This window comes from Ostrea edulis, chromosome 5 (assembly GCF_947568905.1).
Source record: "Ostrea edulis chromosome 5, xbOstEdul1.1, whole genome shotgun sequence".
Classification (NCBI taxonomy): Eukaryota; Metazoa; Mollusca; class Bivalvia; order Ostreida; family Ostreidae; genus Ostrea; species Ostrea edulis.
Genome location: NC_079168.1, coordinates 81,812,940 through 81,834,189, shown reverse-complemented (window position 1 = coordinate 81,834,189; position 21,250 = coordinate 81,812,940). Strand labels below are relative to the sequence as shown.

General features: G+C 35.1%; 1 protein-coding gene across 1 annotated transcript in view; it reads right to left on the bottom strand.

Annotated features, from left to right (window-relative positions):
- Positions 1–21,250, bottom strand: part of LOC125649617 (protein CEPU-1-like) — a 55,868-nt gene that overhangs the window by 8,218 nt on the left and 26,400 nt on the right. Inside the window, exons 4-9 of the mRNA XM_056166179.1 lie at positions 15,660–15,824; positions 15,419–15,493; positions 14,735–14,863; positions 14,172–14,462; positions 12,316–12,450; positions 8,384–8,489 (exon numbers count right to left, since the gene is read on the bottom strand). Of these exons, the coding sequence (XP_056022154.1) occupies positions 8,384–8,489; positions 12,316–12,450; positions 14,172–14,462; positions 14,735–14,863; positions 15,419–15,493; positions 15,660–15,824 (901 nt within the window). The remainder of the gene's footprint in view (positions 1–8,383; positions 8,490–12,315; positions 12,451–14,171; positions 14,463–14,734; positions 14,864–15,418; positions 15,494–15,659; positions 15,825–21,250) is intronic.

The following is a 21,250-nucleotide window of genomic DNA, read 5'->3' as shown; positions in this document are numbered from 1 at the left end:
TATATTAAGGTATTTTCTTCCTCGGAATTGCCACCAAAAAAAAAAACACCGCGATACAAGTCTCGGGGTTTTACCGCTTAGAACTTTGCATCCCTCGGGTGAAATTACCTCATATTTCATGACCACTTATAGTTTTAACGGTACGTGGTACCCTGTGTTGGAGTTTGATATCAGTAAGTTTCAATATTTACAAAATATCTACAAAGATCAATTCATTGGATGTTCTACTTACAAATACTCAAGAGTTCGAAACGTTTGACTTCTATCCACAGTGATCATCAATAGGACTCTATATGTCTACATTTCAGCGTGGCGTTCCATTGGATTTCAGTACATCAAATATCCCAATCACTTTCCCTCTCTCTTTCTAAATATTAAATCTTTTTCTACATTAAAAGAAACACAAGCAGCAGTTGAATTTGTTATGTGTTATTGGATTTTATGGTTGGACTTAGTCTTTAGTAATTAAATAGGGAGCAAATATTGGAAATTAATAAGAGGATTTAAGATAAATCCTTTGAGGCTTAAAGCAGTTATTTTGTGAAATGAAATGCATCATAGTGTTATAATTACATGCATATGGACATTTAATGTTCTTCTACTTTAGAACATTTTAAAAACTTTGTTTATATTGAACCACATTTTTTCCTAGCTGTTCATGTTCACAGAACCTTTCAAGGCTGGTTACAGCACCATCAACTCATTAGTATGGTTCATTACAGTAATGACTTTCCTTCACAGTTTAGTGTACAGTTTTTCTGTGGCAGGGTTTATTTTTATGACAGTGTGTATTTTTATCATGGCAGTGTGTAATTTTATGCCTAAACGATCACGGATGACAATTCAAGCAACGTTTTCAATAAGCGTGGATGATGACACAGAGCATGTATTATGATAATGAATTATAACATTTATCTTTAACAGGCAGCAGTTGAGATATAAATATTTTTAACTCATGTAAAGGTATCTAATCAACTTCGCACATTTCAGATATACGTACCGTTGATCGTATCGGGCTAAGATCTGATCGGGTTCGCAAGAAGCAATTTTGAATAAAATTGGGGATATACATGTACTTTTGGGCAGAATTTTACGTCTATGATTTTACCAATTTCATAAACTACGAAAAGTTGTGGAGGAGCTACATAAGACAGCATCAGTATCACGCGTTCACCTTTAGAGATAGTCACCGTTACTGTGGGATTGTTATCGTATCATTGTCACGTGTTCACCTTTACAGCTAGTCACCGTTACGATTGGGTTGTTATCGTCTCATGTCGCAGACAATGGTGGATACAAGAATGCATTTTACTCTTTCTCTGTCTCAACAAATGTGCGTTCTTAGGGATCTGTAGCCTTAGTATAGACTGTTTGAAAAACATTGACTCAAGGTTAAAGCATAATTTTGTCAAGCAATCTCAAGTTGATTGGCGAAGTAAATTGGTATTTCTTTCTAGTTTTCCTTCTCCCCCCCCCCCCCCCCCCCCCCCCCGCTAAATATCTCGGCAAATAGAATCTTGGTGCAAGCGCTCTTACACAACGATAACTATGTGATCTAATATCTTTATTTAAGAGATGTAGGGTTGATGTCCTTCCAGTGCGTCCCCCTATAAGAAAGAGGTTCTTTGTGCCAAGTTTGATGGTATTCCTTTGACAGCGTTTGAGACAGTGTCGCTTTCTGAGGCATGATATTATGAGTGGTCCACCAACCAAGTCCTGCGAATTTGATCCAATACCCACGAAAGTTCTGAAACAATGTTTGGAGTGTATTTTGTCAATCATTACTGAAATTATCAACAAATCTTTCTTGGAATCGACCGTGTCTTTGGATTTCAAATCAGCTATAGTACGGCCATCAATTAAGCGCCAATGACTTGACAAGGATGAATTCAAAAATCACAGACCTGGATCAAACTTACCCTTCCTATTTGAAATATTGGAAAAAGCAGTAGTAGCTTGACTTGAAAAACATCTAAACGCTTACCATCTTCATGACCAGGTGCAATTTGCCTACCGCAATTGTCACTCCACAGAAACGACTCTATTACGGGTTTACCATGTTATTACCTCTGCATTGGAAGAAAATCATGTGTTGCACTCGTGATTCTTGATCTTTCAGCCGCATTGGACGTCATAGACCATAGTATTCTGATCAGGCGTATGGAGTATGCTTTTGACATTACGGGATCGACTATATCATGGATAAAGTTTAATCTCTCTGGTCGAAGTCAACAAATTGCTATTGGATCTACATTGTCCAGAGAGTTGCTACTCCACTTTGGTGTTCCGCAGGGTTCGGAATAAGAACCTCGTCTATATTATATGTTTTCTATGATAATATCTTCGTGGTCTTTGGTGATCTGGTCTTCCAACAGTCTGTTAGAATTCCCATGGGCACGAATTGTGCTCCTTTGTTAGCTGACCTGTTTCTATATTCATATGAAGCAGAATTTACTCAAAAACTTCTACGTGAGAAGAAAAAATCTCTCGCTGTAGCCTTCAATTCGATATATCGATGACGTTTTGTCTATTAACAATAATAACGTTCATTCATATGTCGATTTCATATATCCCTGTGAGCTCGAAATAAAGGACACCACAGAGTCGTCCACTTCTGCTTCATACTTAGATATTTTATTGAAAGTAGACATTAACGGCAAACTGACAACTCAACTGTTTGACAAACGGAATGATTTTAGCTTCTCCATAGTCAACTTCCCATATTTTTGTAGCAATATTCCATTATCACCTGTATATGGTGTTTATATGTCTCAACTGATTCGATATGCAAGAGCTTGTTCTGCGTATAGTCAGTTTTTAAATCGAGGTAAACTACTGACAAACAAGTTGATGGTACAGGGGTTTCAACAGTCTCGATTGAAGTCAGCATTTCGCAAATTCTATGGTCATTATAACGATCTAGTTCGTCAATACAACCTACCATTGGGTCAAATGTTGTGTGACGTGTTTCATACCGATTGTTAAGCCGTTCTTGGCACAATAATTTTGACTACGGATAACTCCGTTTACCTGAACAGGATATAGGGCTCACGGCGGGTGTGACCATTCGACAGGGGATGCTTACTCCTCCTAGGCACCTGATCCCACCTCTGGTGTGTCCAGGAGTCCGTGTTTGCCCAACTATCTATTTTGTATTGCTTGTAGGAGTTATGAAATTGATCACTGTTCGTTATCTTCACCTTTCATTCTAAACCAATCGGAGAAATTTGCCAGAGGCATAAAATGGAATATCATTGCTACGCGGATGACACTCGGGTATACCTGGTTATAAATCCGAATAACACATGACAGCCGGGACAGCATTGCAGACAGACTTCAACGGTGACCTTCTGACATTATCAAATGGATGTAAAATAACATTCTCATCACCCTTTCTCACTAAAGGGAGTCAATTGGCATTTACTAAATGTCGAAAAATAAACATCCATTAAATAATATACTCTGATTAAATCTGTGAAGGACAACACGCCACGGAACAAATTTTGAAAAATCAACAACAGCGTAGAGGTAGTAGCCTTGCTAGTTTTATGCACGTGACATCTACGTGACTGTTTTTCTACGCTTCAATGATATTTGTGAAAAGCTGGAAATTGTTTTCAAAGGTCATGTTTCAAAAGCCGGACATTGTATGCATAACATAAACCCGAGCAACTCGTATATATGTGTAAGTTACATGGTTGTGAAAACGAATACATAAACATTATTTTGATGTTTTTCTTGACTAAATCAATGATGCGTCTAAATGTAGCTACTTGAGAAATCCATTATGATTTATTGAGATATTTCCCATCAAATCATCCGAAATTGGACATAATTACCTACATAGTTACCAAATATTCTACTCCCAATAATTAGTAACGTAAGTATGCACCCTTGTACTAAAATAGCGCACAAAGAATAGACAATATGTGGTTTGAAACAAGTTCTACAATTCAATTTATTGTGAGAAAATATCCAACACATTATTGGAAAGTAACTGAAAACAATGAAAATAAATAGCATTTGAAATCATCACGTAACGTATGTATCCTGCAAACCATTTGCATTAAAGTACAGTGGTCCTTTTATAATCGGCGTTCACAAAACAACTCGGCATTTAAAACTATAAACATAGAAATAATCAACAAATTCCATTGATAAACGCAGAAAACGATAAGTATGTTCATGGTAACGTATGTATCAAAATTATTGACACGTCTTCAACAAAGAAAATCTATTTTCTGTTGTTTATGTCTCCATCTACGAGTTTCGAAAGTACGGCAGCTCTTCCAATATGGTAACAGGGGATGAAGATGGCGTAAAATGAAAAGTTAAACGTAACGTAAATATCGATACCTACATTACCACTCTATCCAGTAATATAACTCCACGTGTTCAGTATCACCAACGTAAAACGAATATTTATGATCAAACTAATGTTTCATTGATATCTCATATTTTTTCAAACAGTAATTTTTTTCCAAATATGAAGTGAAATCACCAAAATTTGACATATAAATGCCATTTCAAAAAGTTATTACAACATATTGAGACCTGCTCTATGGAGCATTGAAAATAAACGGATTGCTTCATAAATTAATAGATATTTCAAACATGTTTTTATTTTATTTTTTTACAATTCTGCAAGGATAGACTATTGAATTAATGAAATATGACTTTGGTAGAGAGAAAGCAATTGTAAATACGACACCAAAGTATTTATTCATGTATACGTTTAAAATCGGTAATGTAGGAATCGGACACCATCTACGTCAAAACAACTACCGGCGAACTTTATAAATCTTTTAACTTTCAATTTTAACTTTACGTTTTTCACTTCATGATATTGGCAAAGAACCTGGGTGAATGGATTATAACAGCTTACCTCGCAACAAAGTCAGACAAGTATTATATGCAGCATTCAGCCTCTTGGAAATCAAATTCTCGCGGCAGTTAAACTTTTTTTTTTTTGCAAATGACTGCCAGTATTTCAATATAAGCCATGTGATACAATGTATTTACATTTGGTTATATAGTTTTAGCCACATTTTTGTAATTCTGGTAACGTAAGTATTGGTAACGTATGTAAGATGGCAACAATTTTTCACTGAACGATTGTAGATGCCTACTCTTTACCCTTCTATTTCATTTTTATAGTAATTCAATATACATTTTTGTGTATAACCTTCGAGGTCGAAAAATAATGTTTTGAAATATTAAAAAACCCAAACCAAACCGAGGCGCTAGTCGAGGCTTTTATATTTCAAACAACATTTCGAAACCAAGGAGGTTATCCTGCAACATACACGGAAACAAGAACTTTATTTCTATTCTACTACTGCTCAGAAACATACAGCCGATCGTTTTCCTTTATATAACTACGAATTAGGTCACTGTGACGTCACTGACGAAAAGTTGAGATGGTAGGTATATTCTAAATCGATTTTGAAAAAAATATTTCAGATATTTAGTTTGGTGTTAACGGGTTATATCAATTATTTTGAATTCAGTTCAAGAAAAACTTGATTGTGCATCGCCATGTTCAATATGTGTATCACACCTGGAATGCAGACGATTGGTTTATACCGAATGACAAAATGTTCTTCAGTTATTTAAGAATTTGTTTTACAACATACATTGATTAATTTTTATGATTATGAAATTGAATTATCGGTCATCAACTTTATTGTTGCATTAGTAAAACTCCAGTTACATTAAAATCAAACTTCTTACTTGGCTCGATATACGGACAATCGCAGCGAGTTTTCCGTATATCGAGGTGAGAGGTTTGATTTTAATCAGACCGGCAAAACTCGAAGTGCAAGCGAGATGTGTATCACTTTTCTGATAATCAGTAAGTACGTATGAAGGTTTATCGTAGAATAATGACTGCGGCATTCCTTTGATAATTGCAATATACGTGGTAGAATAAAATATATAGGTAACGTACATATATCAAAACGAATCAAACTTTCTAATTCATAGAAACACTCATAAGTTAAGATATTTGTGTAGTTGATATTTGAGTACGAATATAATGGATTGATTTTGACCTTTATTACACTTAAAAGTCCATTTGTTAACAGCATTGTGTTGAGTTTTAACAAGAGATAACGTATGTATTTTAACATTGGCGACAAACGTATTTACTGGAGATGATGCAGTTTCATTTAAAAAGAACGTTTTGCTATAGGTGTCATGACATATTTTTAATTCAATATGGTATATGTGACCGGCAATGGAATTATTAGGTAAAAGATTAGGTCTAACTGCTGTTACATCGACTTGGCGACAGTAACGTAAGTATCGATTCAGAGGGTTTACAGAGACGGTACATCAAATATTCGTAGACCATGATGATTTTTACAAGTGTACATCTGGGCTACTGGTATACATACAACCTTTTATAAAACCTATTCAGTTCTTGGCTGATCGACCGGTATTATCAATTGACTCTCTTTAGTGAGAAAGGGTGTCAAGGTAAATCTGGAGAAGTAATGGTGGTTATCTTCTAGCATCCGAGTAAAATTCACATTATCAAATAGATGGGCGGTCCTTCTGTCACGAGTGCGCGGAGCGCACGAATGAGAGAAGGACCGCCCATCTCTTTGATAATGTGAATTTTACGAGGATGTTAGAAGATAACCGACTTGTCACATATTTCAAAAGCTTCTCATTTTACATTTATTGAACCATATATTCAATACAATGGAAGATTGCCATATACCATCGTCGGACGATGCACGTGTATATAAAATTTAATACGCTTTACCCGTAAAACAGCAAAACTAACTTAATGAAAATTGATTATCCCTGTCAGTATCAATCACATATTGGTGGCTTCATAAATAATTTTTCAGGAATTTAATTCTATACATGTATTTGTACAAATATTTTAAGAAAACATGTATAACACAAATATTAAAGTAGGAAAAGGATTAAAGACTTGCATAAGCAAACTCTTTATCAGCTGTTATGTGTAATTCTGATGTTAGTACCGCCCATGCGATAACAAGGTGGGAGGAGCTCGTTTTATCACATATGCAATAAAAAACCCTGTTGATGATAACCAGATACAATACCTGAACAACAAAAGAAAATCACTGTAAATATGTGGCAACACAAAACTTATCATCTTTACACCAAAACGTAAAGCTAGTGAATTCTCGGGATATCAACTGGCTTTCGGTGGATCTGTCGTCACTACGTATACTGCTTCATGTGTCAAAAATCTTGGGATGTTTTTTGACAGCACACTTAGCATGAAGTACAAAGACTAAATCATGTTATTTCCAACTTCGTAATATCGGTAGAATTAGATTATAACGGAGGATGCGTGTAGGACACTGGTTAGATCACTGATTACATCCAGTCTTCATTATGGAAATGCACTTCTTTATAATGTTAATTCAGCATCCTTGCAGAAGTTACAGAAAGTTCAAAACACTGCTGCCCGGCTAGTGACACGTTAAAAAACATGAGCATATTACACCAATTCTCATATCGCTTCACTGGTTACCTGTGACATATCGAACGAAATATAAAATTCTGTTGTATACTTTCAAGGATCTACATGGATTAGCTCCAGCATACACCAAGGAACTAATTTAAGTCTAGATGCCGTCCACAGCGAACACTTCAGTCTGCGGATTCCTTATCTCTTCTAAAGCCACGCGATCGTACTAAACTGCATGGGGGAAAACGATTCGATATGTCCTCATCAACCCTGTGAAACTGCCTCCAACTGTATCATCTATTCATTAATAACCTTTGAGCAAATACATTTTATTTGCAATTTAGTATTTATGTATACAGTTACTTAAAAAAAAAAAACACCATTACATAGTTTTGCTTATTCTTAGCTACTTCAGTTTAATATTATTTTATGTCTTTTTATTCTTTACGCATTTATTGTTCTTTGGTTTTAGTTTGTTTTACATGTAAAGCACTTTGGTGTATTAGTGTTAAATAAATTAATAATAATAAATAAAAGTTGGGATAAACTGTTCATCCAATAAAGCCTCCACTACCGCTGAATTGGAGTTTTTTTTTAATTTAAACATTCATTTTATTTCTTGTATACGTATGAACATAAATCAAGGACAATGAAAATGTCTAGCACTTCATGAAAGTATGAATAAGTTAAAAGGATATAAAATCTAGAAACGATTAACAGCAAGAGATGATATGAATATACTGGTACTATCAGAACACGCGTCACCAAAAATAGTAACATACTGCAAAATCACGTGGAATGCTTGTAACATAAAGTAAAATTCGTACGATGATAAATGAATGAATGACTGATTATAAACAAGACACCATTCAACTCTCTTTCCATCGGGCGCCATTTACACTCAATCACGTGATAGACACCACGTGCTATGAAGTCAATAATAATGCAAAAAATAAAGTTATTGCGGTAATTGTTCTTTTTTCATTCAAACTCTGACACCCATTTTCGACCTGTTGGAAATCCTTCACTAAACCTGAAATATAAATTAAATACAGTAAGGTAGAATTAAATTCACAATTTATCAACTATAGGGTTTCATACTTTCATCTTACTTTCCTATTGCAGTTTATATAGCGCATAATATTTCTAAAGAAAACAATCGACATATACATGTACTTTTTATTCAAAATGCTAAAAGAGCATTCATTCATAAGTCAGCATCAGAGTTACATGATTGATGGGGATCCATAAAATGAAAGGAAATGTAATGCGCATCTGGTGCATCAAAATTAGTACCGTATAAGTTTTACATGTGTGTATAATCATGATTAGCTCTAGAAAGTTGCAATTCCAAGTCTTCTTTGATAAACGTTGATCGGTAAGAGACCTACCTGTAGGGTTGCGCCTACTTTGTCACGTGCAGGTTGATAATTTACTTACCTGTCTCTAGCACGTGCTGGTTGATAATTCACTTACCTGTCTCTAGCACGTGCTGGTTGATAATTCACTTACCTGTCTCTATAGCACGTGTTGTACGCAGTGGAAATTGATTGTTAATGTGGAAAAAACTAAAATTTTGATTTTCTCAAAGGGCCCTATGTTGAAGAAATGTTTTTATTATAATGGAAGTATTATTGAGAATGTGAGAGAATTCAAATATCTAGGCATTGTATTTTCCAGGTCAGGTTCTTTTTGCAAAGCTAAAAAACATCTATGCGAACAAGCCTAGAAAGCTATGTATGGAGTTATAAGAAAAATCAGACAATTTAATTTACCAGTTAAGTGCCTATTTGACCTGTTTGACAAAGTCGTTTTACCTGTTTTAATATACGGGTGTGAGATTTGGGGATATGAAAACTTGCAAATTATAGAAGTTCTCCATCTAAAATTTTTGAAACATGTTTTTCGTTTAAAAAGCTCCACTCCGTCATTTATGGTATATGGCAAAACGGGACGTTTACCTGTTTATATTAATGTGTAAACTAGAATGATTTCTTATTGGGCCAAATTAACATTTAGTCATGAAAACAAGATAGTAAATATTCTTTACAAATATTTATATGTACAGTATTATAACGCCACATTCAAAAATCCATGGTTTGAATGTATTCATAGAATTTTGAAGATATGGTATGAACAAGGTACTGTGAATGAAAAATGGATAACAAACGCTGCAAAACAAAGTCTTGTGGATCAATTTGTCCAGACTTGGTCAAGTGATGTTTTTAGCTCTTACAAGGGTAAAATGTACAGAATTTCTAAAACAAGTTTTGGTCTGGAAACTTATCTTGAAAATCTACCTAAAAAACTCAGTAGCATCTTTTTGAAATTTCGTACCACGAACCATCGCCTCCCAGTAGAGACTTGCCGATGGTTTAGTATACCATATAACGAAAGATTATGTGTTTTATGAAATGAAACAAAAATTGCAGATGAATATCATTTTGTATTAGAGTGCAGTGCTTTATCCAGTATAAGAAAAGAATAACTACACAGAAAATATTGTAAAAGACCAAATGTAATGCAATTTTATGAAATCATGTCAACGAATAATGTTAAAAACCTTAAAAACCTGTGTATATTTATTTTAAAGATATGCGAATTAGTCTGTTCTCCTTAATACATAACTTAATATTTGTGTACATATTTATGTATATATTTCACTTTGTTTATTTGCATACCTATATACATTCCTCTGACGTTACTTGTATTGATACACGAGATTTCTGTATTGTACCTCATGTACCATTTCCATTGTGGTTTGTGCGAATAAATGATGAATGAAAGAAAGATGGTTGATAATTCACTTACCTGTCTCTAGCACGTGCTGGTTGATAATTCACTTACCTGTCTCTAGCACGTGCTGGTTGATAATTCACCTACCTGTAGAGTTACGCTTTCTCTAGCACGTGCGGGTTAATAATTCACCTACCTGTAAGGTTATGCCTTTTGAAATGTGTTGGTTAGGAAGTGACCTACATACTAACATGTTTTCTATAGCCTTTCTGACTCGCTTTCGTCTGTAAATGATATATATGTAATGGCTTTATTCCCTTACTTTCTATGCCATGCTTCGGTTGGTAAATGAAGGGGTTTTACCTTTGTAATGATATATATGTAATGGCTTTATTCCCTTACTTTCTATGCCATGCTTCGGTTGGTAAATGAAGGGGTTTTACCTTTGTAATGATATATATGTAATGGCTTTATTCCCTTACTTTCTATGCCATGCTTCGGTTGGTAAATGAAGGGGTTTTACCTTTGTAATGATATATATGTAATGGCTTTATTCCCTTACTTTCTATGCCATGCTTCGGTTGGTAAATGAAGGGGTTTTACCTTTGTAATGATATATATGTAATGGCTTTATTCCCTTACTTTCTATGCCATGCTTCGGTTGGTAAATGAAGGGGTTTTACCTTTGTAATGATATATATGTAATGGCTTTATTCCCTTACTTTCTATGCCATGCTTCGGTTGGTAAATGAAGGGGTTTTACCTTTGTAATGATATATATGTAATGGCTTTATTCCCTTACTTTCTATGCCATGCTTCGGTTGGTAAATGAAGGGGTTTTACCTTTGTAATGATATATATGTAATGGCTTTATTCCCTTACTTTCTATGCCATGCTTCGGTTGGTAAATGAAGGGGTTTTACCTTTGTAATGATATATATGTAATGGCTTTATTCCCTTACTTTCTATGCCATGCTTCGGTTGGTAAATGAAGGGGTTTTACCTTTGTAATGATATATATGTAATGGCTTTATTCCCTTACTTTCTATGCCATGCTTCGGTTGGTAAATGAAGGGGTTTTACCTTTGTAATGATATATATGTAATGGCTTTATTCCCTTACTTTCTATGCCATGCTTCGGTTGGTAAATGAAGGGGTTTTACCTTTGTAATGATATATATGTAATGGCTTTATTCCCTTACTTTCTATGCCATGCTTCGGTTGGTAAATGAAGGGGTTTTACCTTTGTAATGATATATATGTAATGGCTTTATTCCCTTACTTTCTATGCCATGCTTCGGTTGGTAAATGAAGGGGTTTTACCTTTGTAATGATATATATGTAATGGCTTTATTCCCTTACTTTCTATGCCATGCTTCGGTTGGTAAATGAAGGGGTTTTACCTTTGTAATGATATATATGTAATGGCTTTATTCCCTTACTTTCTATGCCATGCTTCGGTTGGTAAATGAAGGGGTTTTACCTTTGTAATGATATATATGTAATGGCTTTATTCCCTTACTTTCTATGCCATGCTTCGGTTGGTAAATGAAGGGGTTTTACCTTTGTAATGATATATATGTAATGGCTTTATTCCCTTACTTTCTATGCCATGCTTCGGTTGGTAAATGAAGGGGTTTTACCTTTGTAATGATATATATGTAATGGCTTTATTCCCTTACTTTCTATGCCATGCTTCGGTTGGTAAATGAAGGGGTTTTACCTTTGTAATGATATATATGTAATGGCTTTATTCCCTTACTTTCTATGCCATGCTTCGGTTGGTAAATGAAGGGGTTTTACCTTTGTAATGATATATATGTAATGGCTTTATTCCCTTACTTTGTATGCCATGCTTCGGTTGGTAAATGAAGGGGTTTTACCTTTGTAATGATATATATGTAATGGCTTTATTCCCTTACTTTCTATGCCATGCTTCGGTTGGTAAATGAAGGGGTTTTACCTTTGTAATGATATATATGTAATGGCTTTATTCCCTTACTTTCTATGCCATGCTTCGGTTGGTAAATGAAGGGGTTTTACCTTTGTAATGATATATATGTAATGGCTTTATTCCCTTACTTTCTATGCCATGCTTCGGTTGGTAAATGAAGGGGTTTTACCTTTGTAAGACTCTCCTTCGTCTCTGGCATGTGTTGGTCGGTACGTAGCCACTAGCCCCACTATTTGACGACTTCTGGTTGTCGGAGGAACCACAGCAGGTGTGGTTTGTTTATTAACTTTCATTTTTCGCAATTCTGTAAGTGAAACGATATGAAATGGTAAGTTTGATGTACATACCAGATCTAGTGTATATCAAGAATAGTTTGCAAAACATATATGGCCCCCATCCTCTATGTAAAAAGCATGACGACCTTTGACCTTTTCACTTAAAAACGTCCCTACTGATTATTCTGCCAATGAAGTTTGATGAACAAACAACATTAAAGAAGTTCGCACCTGAGGTTTGGAGTAAATTCAAAAGAGAAGGAAATTCAAAAGAAAAACTGGATTCGCTATGCTTGCTATTGAGTAACGGTGTTCTAAACATAACTTTTTTGCACTTAAAATTGACTCAAGATTCATTTATCAAATTTGATTTGTCTGTTAGTGTCAACACAACAAAAGCAACACAAACAATCACTACATAAAATAGATACATAATCATGTCTTCTAACAGTATAGATAAAAAAAAGTTTAATACATGCATTAGTAATGGAAATAAATAATGACCTTTTTGCACTTCATATGCGAAAAAAATCATGATTTCAAATTTGAGAGTTTTAAAGGACATATTAGAAGCAATATTAATTTCTAAAATTTCATATAATTTTCAAGGTATTGTCTTAAAATTTAGAACAGAAAAAAAGTGGGGGTTAAAGATTAAAAAAAAATCCAATTACTGTATTGGCGAAAATACTGTATTTCTATACATAACTTCAAGTAAATTAAATTGAACCTTTTTTTAAGAATCGGTGTTCATAGGCAGTGACTGTTTTCGGTACTTAGAAGTGAGAGCCACAAGTAATTTGGTTATAATCTTAAAAACGGAGGTCTCGTGTCGCGGCAGGTATTGACCCTCACTGTTAAGGCCCTTGTCACTGAGCATAAATCTGATTTCACCAACAGCTGGTGACGTCTAAGTGTAAGTGAAAAATTCTCAAAGGGACGTAAAACAAACACGTTTAACAAGAGGCCCTTTGGTTTAAACTGTCATCAGAGTATCTCACAACAAGTGTTTTAGTGCATGCTGGTTGCGCAACAAACTCCGAGATTTGAAATGTTATCTTTTTTATTTATATCACAAGTGACGATCCATATTTCTTATGTTTCTCCATTACTTACCCATAGTACGCAGAATAATGTTTACGCCTTTACCGAAATCTTCGTCTTGATTCACGATGTTCAGTAGTAAAGAAATTGACTTTTGAAGATTGTACTAGAGAATGTATATATTTTGGAGGCTTTGGTCCTCCTCCTAAGACCCCAGTGGGCGGAGACCTTGAAATTAACAATCTCAATACCCTACACCAACAAATGTTCCGTGCCAAAACTTATAGAAAACTAGTTGTTCAGAAGTTTCAAAGAAGTTAGAAAAATTAAAAAGTTCACGAACGACGAACATTTCCACTATGACGATGGGCTTCTGGTAAGATTTCCACTATGACAATGGGCTTCTGGTAAGATTTGTTGATTTTCCAGTGAATTTGTTAATCTTGTTATTTCAGGGGCGGATAAAGAAAATTTTCAAAGGAAAGGGGTGCGACCAAAGTTTGTACCTTTTTCGCAGAAAAGGGTTAAATACATCATAATGGCAAAATGATCTTTATTGTTAAAATATTCAACCAAAGGGAGGGGATTGCAACCGCTCTCTAGATCCACCTCTGTATTTATTTCCTAATCATCTCGTAACAATTCTACATTCATGACTCCCCAGTTTCTGAATCCATGACAAATTGAAATCCCAAACGCTCCCTACCGTTTAGAACCATAGACTCTCTGTCACGTCCAAGTTTATTGGAAGCAAAGCATTCGTATTCCCCAAAGTCTATCTCCGATATGTTGGTGATTCTAAGACTGAGTGTGATGGTGTGGGCCTTGCCCTCTGGGTAGATGTCAACCTTAAATCGCTCGGAGCTGACTACTTCCTGTCCGTGGTACATCCAGTAGGACAGTGCTTGGGGGAAGGCTGTGATCTCGCACAGCAGTATCGTCTCCTTCCCTTTCTCTTGCGATATGCGTTTGTTTATAAGGTTAACTTCTGGCTGAACTGCAAAAGAAATGGACAGCAAGACTTGAAATAAACACGTTTTTATTAGAGTATCCTTCAAGTCAAAAATGCGATGACTGGGTCATTTGTTGCTTGGTGTTACTTAAATACATTGTACATGAAAACAAAATTACACTTTGGTTTGGACAGTGTATAAACTCTTGTAGACGGTGATTATGGTAAGCATTTTGTGTGTTATATCGTGAGTACACAGAATACCGTGACGTACACGGCTCGGGAGAGATTATAACGTACAGTATAATGTGACGTACATTCTACAAACACAGCGGTCTCCATTTCCACCGCGGGGGGAACATCATTGGACGCGACGCACTGGTAGATCCCATCACAATACCGACTAACGTTATGAATTACGAGAATTTCTCCCTCCATACCTATTCCTGAAATAAATAATAGATAAATTGTGTTATTCAAACATATTTGATGTGATTGGACGATATTGTACAGACTAGTATATTCCAAAAGTTAATGAAGGTTAACCTTTTTAAATGATGATAAATACATATACAAGCTGCATGGGTGGTTCATATTTTGCAACACATCATATCGTATATTGAAATAGTGTTGGAAACCTGGCTAAAGGGAGGAAACCCCTAAGAAAGGAAAGAATGATCACTTTATTCAAGGTATTTCAGTGTGGTCAAAGTTAAACACTAAACATAATGAAGTTGTTTGATGACGAAAACAATCTGTTGAGAAATTTCTTATCCGTTCTTTTGTTTGATTGATAGAAGTAAGTCTGTATAATACACATATAGCATCATCCTTGAATGAAGTCATTGTACAAGGAAAACATGGATTATTTTAGTAGTTATATCGTTAGTACACGGAGCATGCATCTGTTTACTGGTTAGTAGAGAGGCCATGCATTTACACAAAACATCTCATTGGCTACCCAGCGACGAGAAGCGACACGGGGATTAAGGGGGGTCTACCTGGTTCATCGTGGACCGTGTAAATGCATGGCTCTCTTTGGCGGTCCTTGGGTCGGTCTAGTTCCGACACTATTCCTGTCAATGTACAGTTATGAAGTGAGTTTTATTACGTAATGACTGTCTCCTCACCTGATTCCACTTGAATTGCACAAATGAGAAAAATAAACTAAACCATGTTTCATTTCGATGTGTAAATGATGAAATATCTCGTCAATATTGCAACTGACTGCTTTACGCTTACTTTCTTTTTTACTTCCAAGTGTGTCCTCCAGAGGGCGCCTGTACCACTTCACGCTTGGCGGGGGAATTCCCGAGACGTTGCAGATTACATTAACAGTTTCTCCCTCCTTCGATAATATTTCTCGTCTTGAACCATCATCATTCTCGTTTAGAATTTGTGGCGGAACTGATGAACGAGAAATACAATAAGTGTTAGTACATTGTATTAACATGTATCTCCACAGATCTCTGGAAAAGTGAATTTATAGAAAATGTCGCTTCACACATTCCCTAGAATTATAATTTTTCTTTGCAATTACTAGTATTTTTGCTGAGTGCCATTCGAATTAAATGGTCACATTTCCCAGTCTATTTATGATAATTTGTGAAAAGAAGATATTTAAGAAATTAAATTCCATTTTTGAAAATACATGTTCCTATGTCGATGCATTCCATTGTCAGCGAAATCCTCTAAAGTTCCTATCCAAGTTTCTATGTAACCTATTTGAGACCGTAATAGGCATCAATCATTAAAGCAGTATTTTACAATTACTGAGCACCAGGGGAAATGTCATTTCGAAAGGAGAAATCTAAAGTTCACAAAACGAGGAGATCGTAATACCACGAATGCTACAAGTAAACGTTCAAGGTTAATTATGTTTTAATTGAAATATAAAGTTTTGATATCTGTTTTTGCTGCTTTCCTTCAGCTATTCGAGGCTGCAAGTTTTTAATACATGACTCCTAGGATTGAATGATTAATATAATCCTTCAGAACAAATTTTATTACATTGATTATCCTAAATTCATTTCTGGTTTTTGTTATAAAAGTCAAAAACACCATGGAACAAGCGCTTATAACTTTTTAAACCGTTGTCGTGCAGGAGTTGTAAAGGACACGGCTGATTATAGGGTTTGACAGGATTGACCTGAATAGCCTGAAAGTCAACACACGTTCCTCCCCTCAAAAGAGATCAAACCTAGACAATGGGAGAAATATTTGTAATATGTAAATGCTCTACCTTTTAATCTTCAAGTATATAAAATATAACATATCTAATTTTGAAAAAGATATCAACAAAAAACTGAAAGAAATACTATTCATTCAATTGTCAGCACACATCAAGCATTGGGTATATATATTCAAAATATTGATTTTTACCAAATCATTGTTAATCAATCAATTATATAAGAAACATGACATTATAGGAGATTCTTGCCGCTTTTCTTGTTATCTGATGCAATAAAAAATACCGTTTCCATGGAAACAAACATGACCTACTTGAAATTCTTAAAGCTGTTGAAGATTCACTATATATGACGATATGTGTTTTGAGTTTTGATCAATTTTTGTTGATTGTTCCTCCGAACTAAGCATGTTAATTATCTATTTGTTCTAAAATTTCTGACTTCAAATATCATTTGAAATATGGATACATAAATTCAATAAATACTTTAGTATATTAAACGTTCTTTAAAACAACTAAAAAGTACAGATAATTGAGTTCATTTGCCATTGGATTAGGAGTTTGATATGTTATCTCCAACAGTTCCTCTATTGATTCATTGTTACCTCGTATAAAAAGAAGGATTTAGGATCAGAGTTCGCCACATCATTATGAACGTATCCATGAATGTTTCACAAAGTTTCACACAACACGAACAAATACGCTCATCAAAGAAGCCTGTTTATGGACATTTTAAAGAAAATAATCTGAGATCCCTTGAATTCAGAATATCTGCTCGTGATTTTAATATTAAAAGATAGAAAGATACTCTCATTAAAAAAATGAAAGCATTTGTAACGTATGTAATGAAGAATTAATTCATGACGAATGTCCATGGTTATTGGAATGAAAAATATTCAATTCCAAATTAGGTATACAAATCGGAACTTCCAAAACTTTCAACACTTTTTATAGTACAATATAGAAAGCATTGAGGACATTTTCCATTTCCATCAATGGTCCAAGTTCCGAGCCATGTACACAAACTAATTGTACGGTGTACATGTATGTACATAAATTGATTGTACAGTGTACTTGTTTACGCTGAAGGTATGTAAACAAATTGCACTGTGTACACGTATGTACACAAATTAATTGTACAGTGTACACGAATATTCACATGTTCACTTTTAAATGTCATTTATATCATGGGTCTTTGCAAATCATAGTAATCATTATCATTACTCATTGGTATATTTTGGGAAAAACAGAATCGGTGCAACATGACGTCGGTACATGTACTGAGTATTACTGTCGATACACGTACTGAGTATTACTGTCGGTATACGTACTGAGTATTACTGTCGGTATACGTAGTGAGTATTACTGTCGGTATACGTAGTGAGTATTACTGTCGGTACACGTACTGAGTATTACTGTCGGTACACGTACTGAGTATTACTGTCGGTACACGTAGTGAGTATTACCGTCGGTACACGTACTGAGTATTACCGTCGGTATACGTACTGAGTATTACTGTCGGTACACGTACTGAGTATTACCGTCGGTACACGTACTGAGTATTACTGTCGGTACACGTACTGAGTATTACTGTCGGTACACGTACTGAGTAAACAACACAACTTTTGATGCTTGGAATCCTAGATAATGAAGTGATGCTAGCTACTGCTGAACTGTTTTTGAAATAGTCTTTAGTTCAATACGACCTATTAATTTGAGAGGGAAAACTGGTAGTGTGTTTAATTGAAATTAAGAAATATCAATGTCATAAATCGAAGCAAAAAACTAAAGAACTAGATCCTTCATTGATCTATGCAATCTCTCAATAGAGGACACACTACGCAAGATTCATTTTGACCATTCAATTCCCTAAGCAATACAAAATAGATAGTTGGGCAAACACAGACCCCCCACCCCCCACCCGGACACACCAGAGGTGGGATCAGGTGCCTAGGAGGAGTAAACATCCCCTGTCGACCGGTCACACCCGCCGTGAGCCCTATATCTTGATCAGGTAAACGGAGTTATCCGTAGTCAAAATCAGTGTACCACGAACGGTCTAACAATCGGTATGAAACACGTCAGACAGCATTTGACCCAATGATAGGTTGTATTGGCAAACTAAATCGTTATAACGACCGTAGAATTTGCGAAATGCTGACTTTAAAGAAGACTGTTGAAACCCCTGTACCATCAACTTGTTTGTCAGTAGTTTGCCTCGATTTAAAAACAGAACATACACAGAACAAGTTCTTGCGTATCTCTCACCAGAGGGTGCGCTACGCAAACTTCGTTTTTACGTTTGTGGAGCGAAGCGTAACGCCTTCCGATGAGAGATTGTGATCTACGTAGATTAGTTATCAAGACCTGAATAGTTTCACAACTTTCATTAACTCGAGTGACTCCTACGTCACAAACCTGCTGTAAATTTCTCACAAACTTCGTGAGGAAACTAACAGGGTTAAGAGGTTATCAACTTGTGATCTTTACTGTTATCTTTTATAGTCGATCCAATACACCATGCTAAAGCTTTTGGTCCTGGTCTCCGTACTCGTAGGTAAATACTGCATTAATATATTTCTATTCTTTCAGGGAATGGTTTTTAATAAATTATTCTGCTATTGTTCCGTGTGTTAAAATTTGAACTTAATTGTTAACCAATCGGCTTCACGTTCGAGACCGTCTTAGTGACGTCATTTTCTATTGCAGGAAAAATCTCTCCCTTGACTTGGTTTTATTTAAAAACAAAAACAACCCAGTATATATAATGTTTGCCATGTTGCTTCAAAACAACCCCAATATACGCAGAGGGGTAAAGGGTGTATTTAAATGAAATAACTTTTATCGATTTTCAAAATGATTTTTATCGATGAATAAAATAACATTGAATTCAGATACTTTTATCGATGTATAGAATAACTTTTATTGATGTATGAAATAAATTTATCGATGTATAAAATAGCTTTTATCGATTTATAGAATAACTATCGAGATATATATATATATATATATATATATATATATATATATATATATATATATATATAATAATAATAATAACATTGAATTTGATTTATCTTTAACATTGTGCCCCATACAACAATTGTTACGATCACCTTTTAAAAATCCGAAATATAGCAATGCAATGAAACCCACACAGGGACAAGGCCAACGATCTCAAAAACATTATTGGGATGTTTCGTATTAAAAAAAAATAAAACCAAGTCAAGGTCGAGATTCTTCATGTCATTAATTAGTCATTAATTTAATTTGATTTCACTGAATTCAATTTATTCTTCAGTATGTCATTAATTACTTATGATGTAGAAATACTATCATTATTTGTCTTCCATAATAAGTTGATATTGCCCCTTTAAGTTACCAGTGAGTAGATTTAGTGTTTGTTCTATTGTCCCAGTAAGTTAACAGTGAGTAGATTGAGTGTCTGTTCTATTGTCCCTTTAAGTTAACATTGAGTAGATTTGAGTGTCTGTTCTATTGTCCCTGTAAGTTAACAGTGAGTAGATTGAGTGTCTTTCTATTGCCCCTTTAAGTTAACATTGAGTAGATTTGAGTGTCTGTTCTATTGTCCCTGTAAGTTAACAGTGAGTAGATTGAGTGTCTTTCTATTGCCCCTTTAAGTTAACAGTGAGTAGATTGAGTGTCTGTTCTATTGTACCTGTAAGTTAAAAGTGAGTAGATTGAGTGTCTTTCTATTGTCCCTTTAAGTTAACAGTGAGTAGATTGAGTGTCTGTTCTATTGTCCCTGCAAGTTAACAGTGAGTAGATTGAGAATCTGTTCTATTGTCCCTGTAAGTTAACAGTGAGTAGATTGAGAGTCTGTTCTATTGTCCGTGTAAGTTAACAGTGAGTAGATTGAGAATCTGTTCTATTGTCCCTGTAAGTAAACAGTGAGTAGATTGAGTGTCTGTTCTATTGTCCCTGTAAGTTAACAGTGAGTAGATTGAGAATCTGTTCTATTGTCCCTGTAAGTTAACAGTGAGTAGATTGAGAGTCTGTTCTATTGTCCCTGTAAGTTAACAGTGAGTAGATTGAGTGTCTGCTCTATTGTCCCTGTAAGTTAACAGTGAGTAGATTGAGAATCTGTTCTATTGTCCCTGTAAGTTAACAGTGAGTAGATTGAGAATCTGTTCTATTGTCCCTGTAAGTTAACAGTGAGTAGATTGAGTGTCTTTCTATTGCCCCTTTAAGTTAACAGTGAGTATATTGAGTGTCTGTTCTATTGTCCCTGTAAGTTAACAGTGAGTAGATTGAGTGTCTTTCTATTGCCCCTTTAAGTTAACAGTGAGTAGATTGAGAATCTGTTCTATTGTACCTGTGAGTTAACAGTGAGTAGATTGAGTGTCTTTCTATTGCCCCTTTAAGTTAACAGTGAGTAGATTGAGTGTCTGTTCTATTGTCCCTGTAAGTTAACAGTGAGTAGATTGAGAATCTATTCTATTGTCCCTGTAAGTTAACAGTGAGTAGATTGAGAATCTGTTCTATTGTCCCTGTAAGTTAACAGTGAGTAGATTGAGAATCTGTTCTATTGTCCCTGTAAGTTAACAGTGAGTAGATTGAGAATCTGTTCTATTGTCCCTGTAAGTTAACAGTGAGTAGATTGAGTGTCTTTCTATTGCCCCTT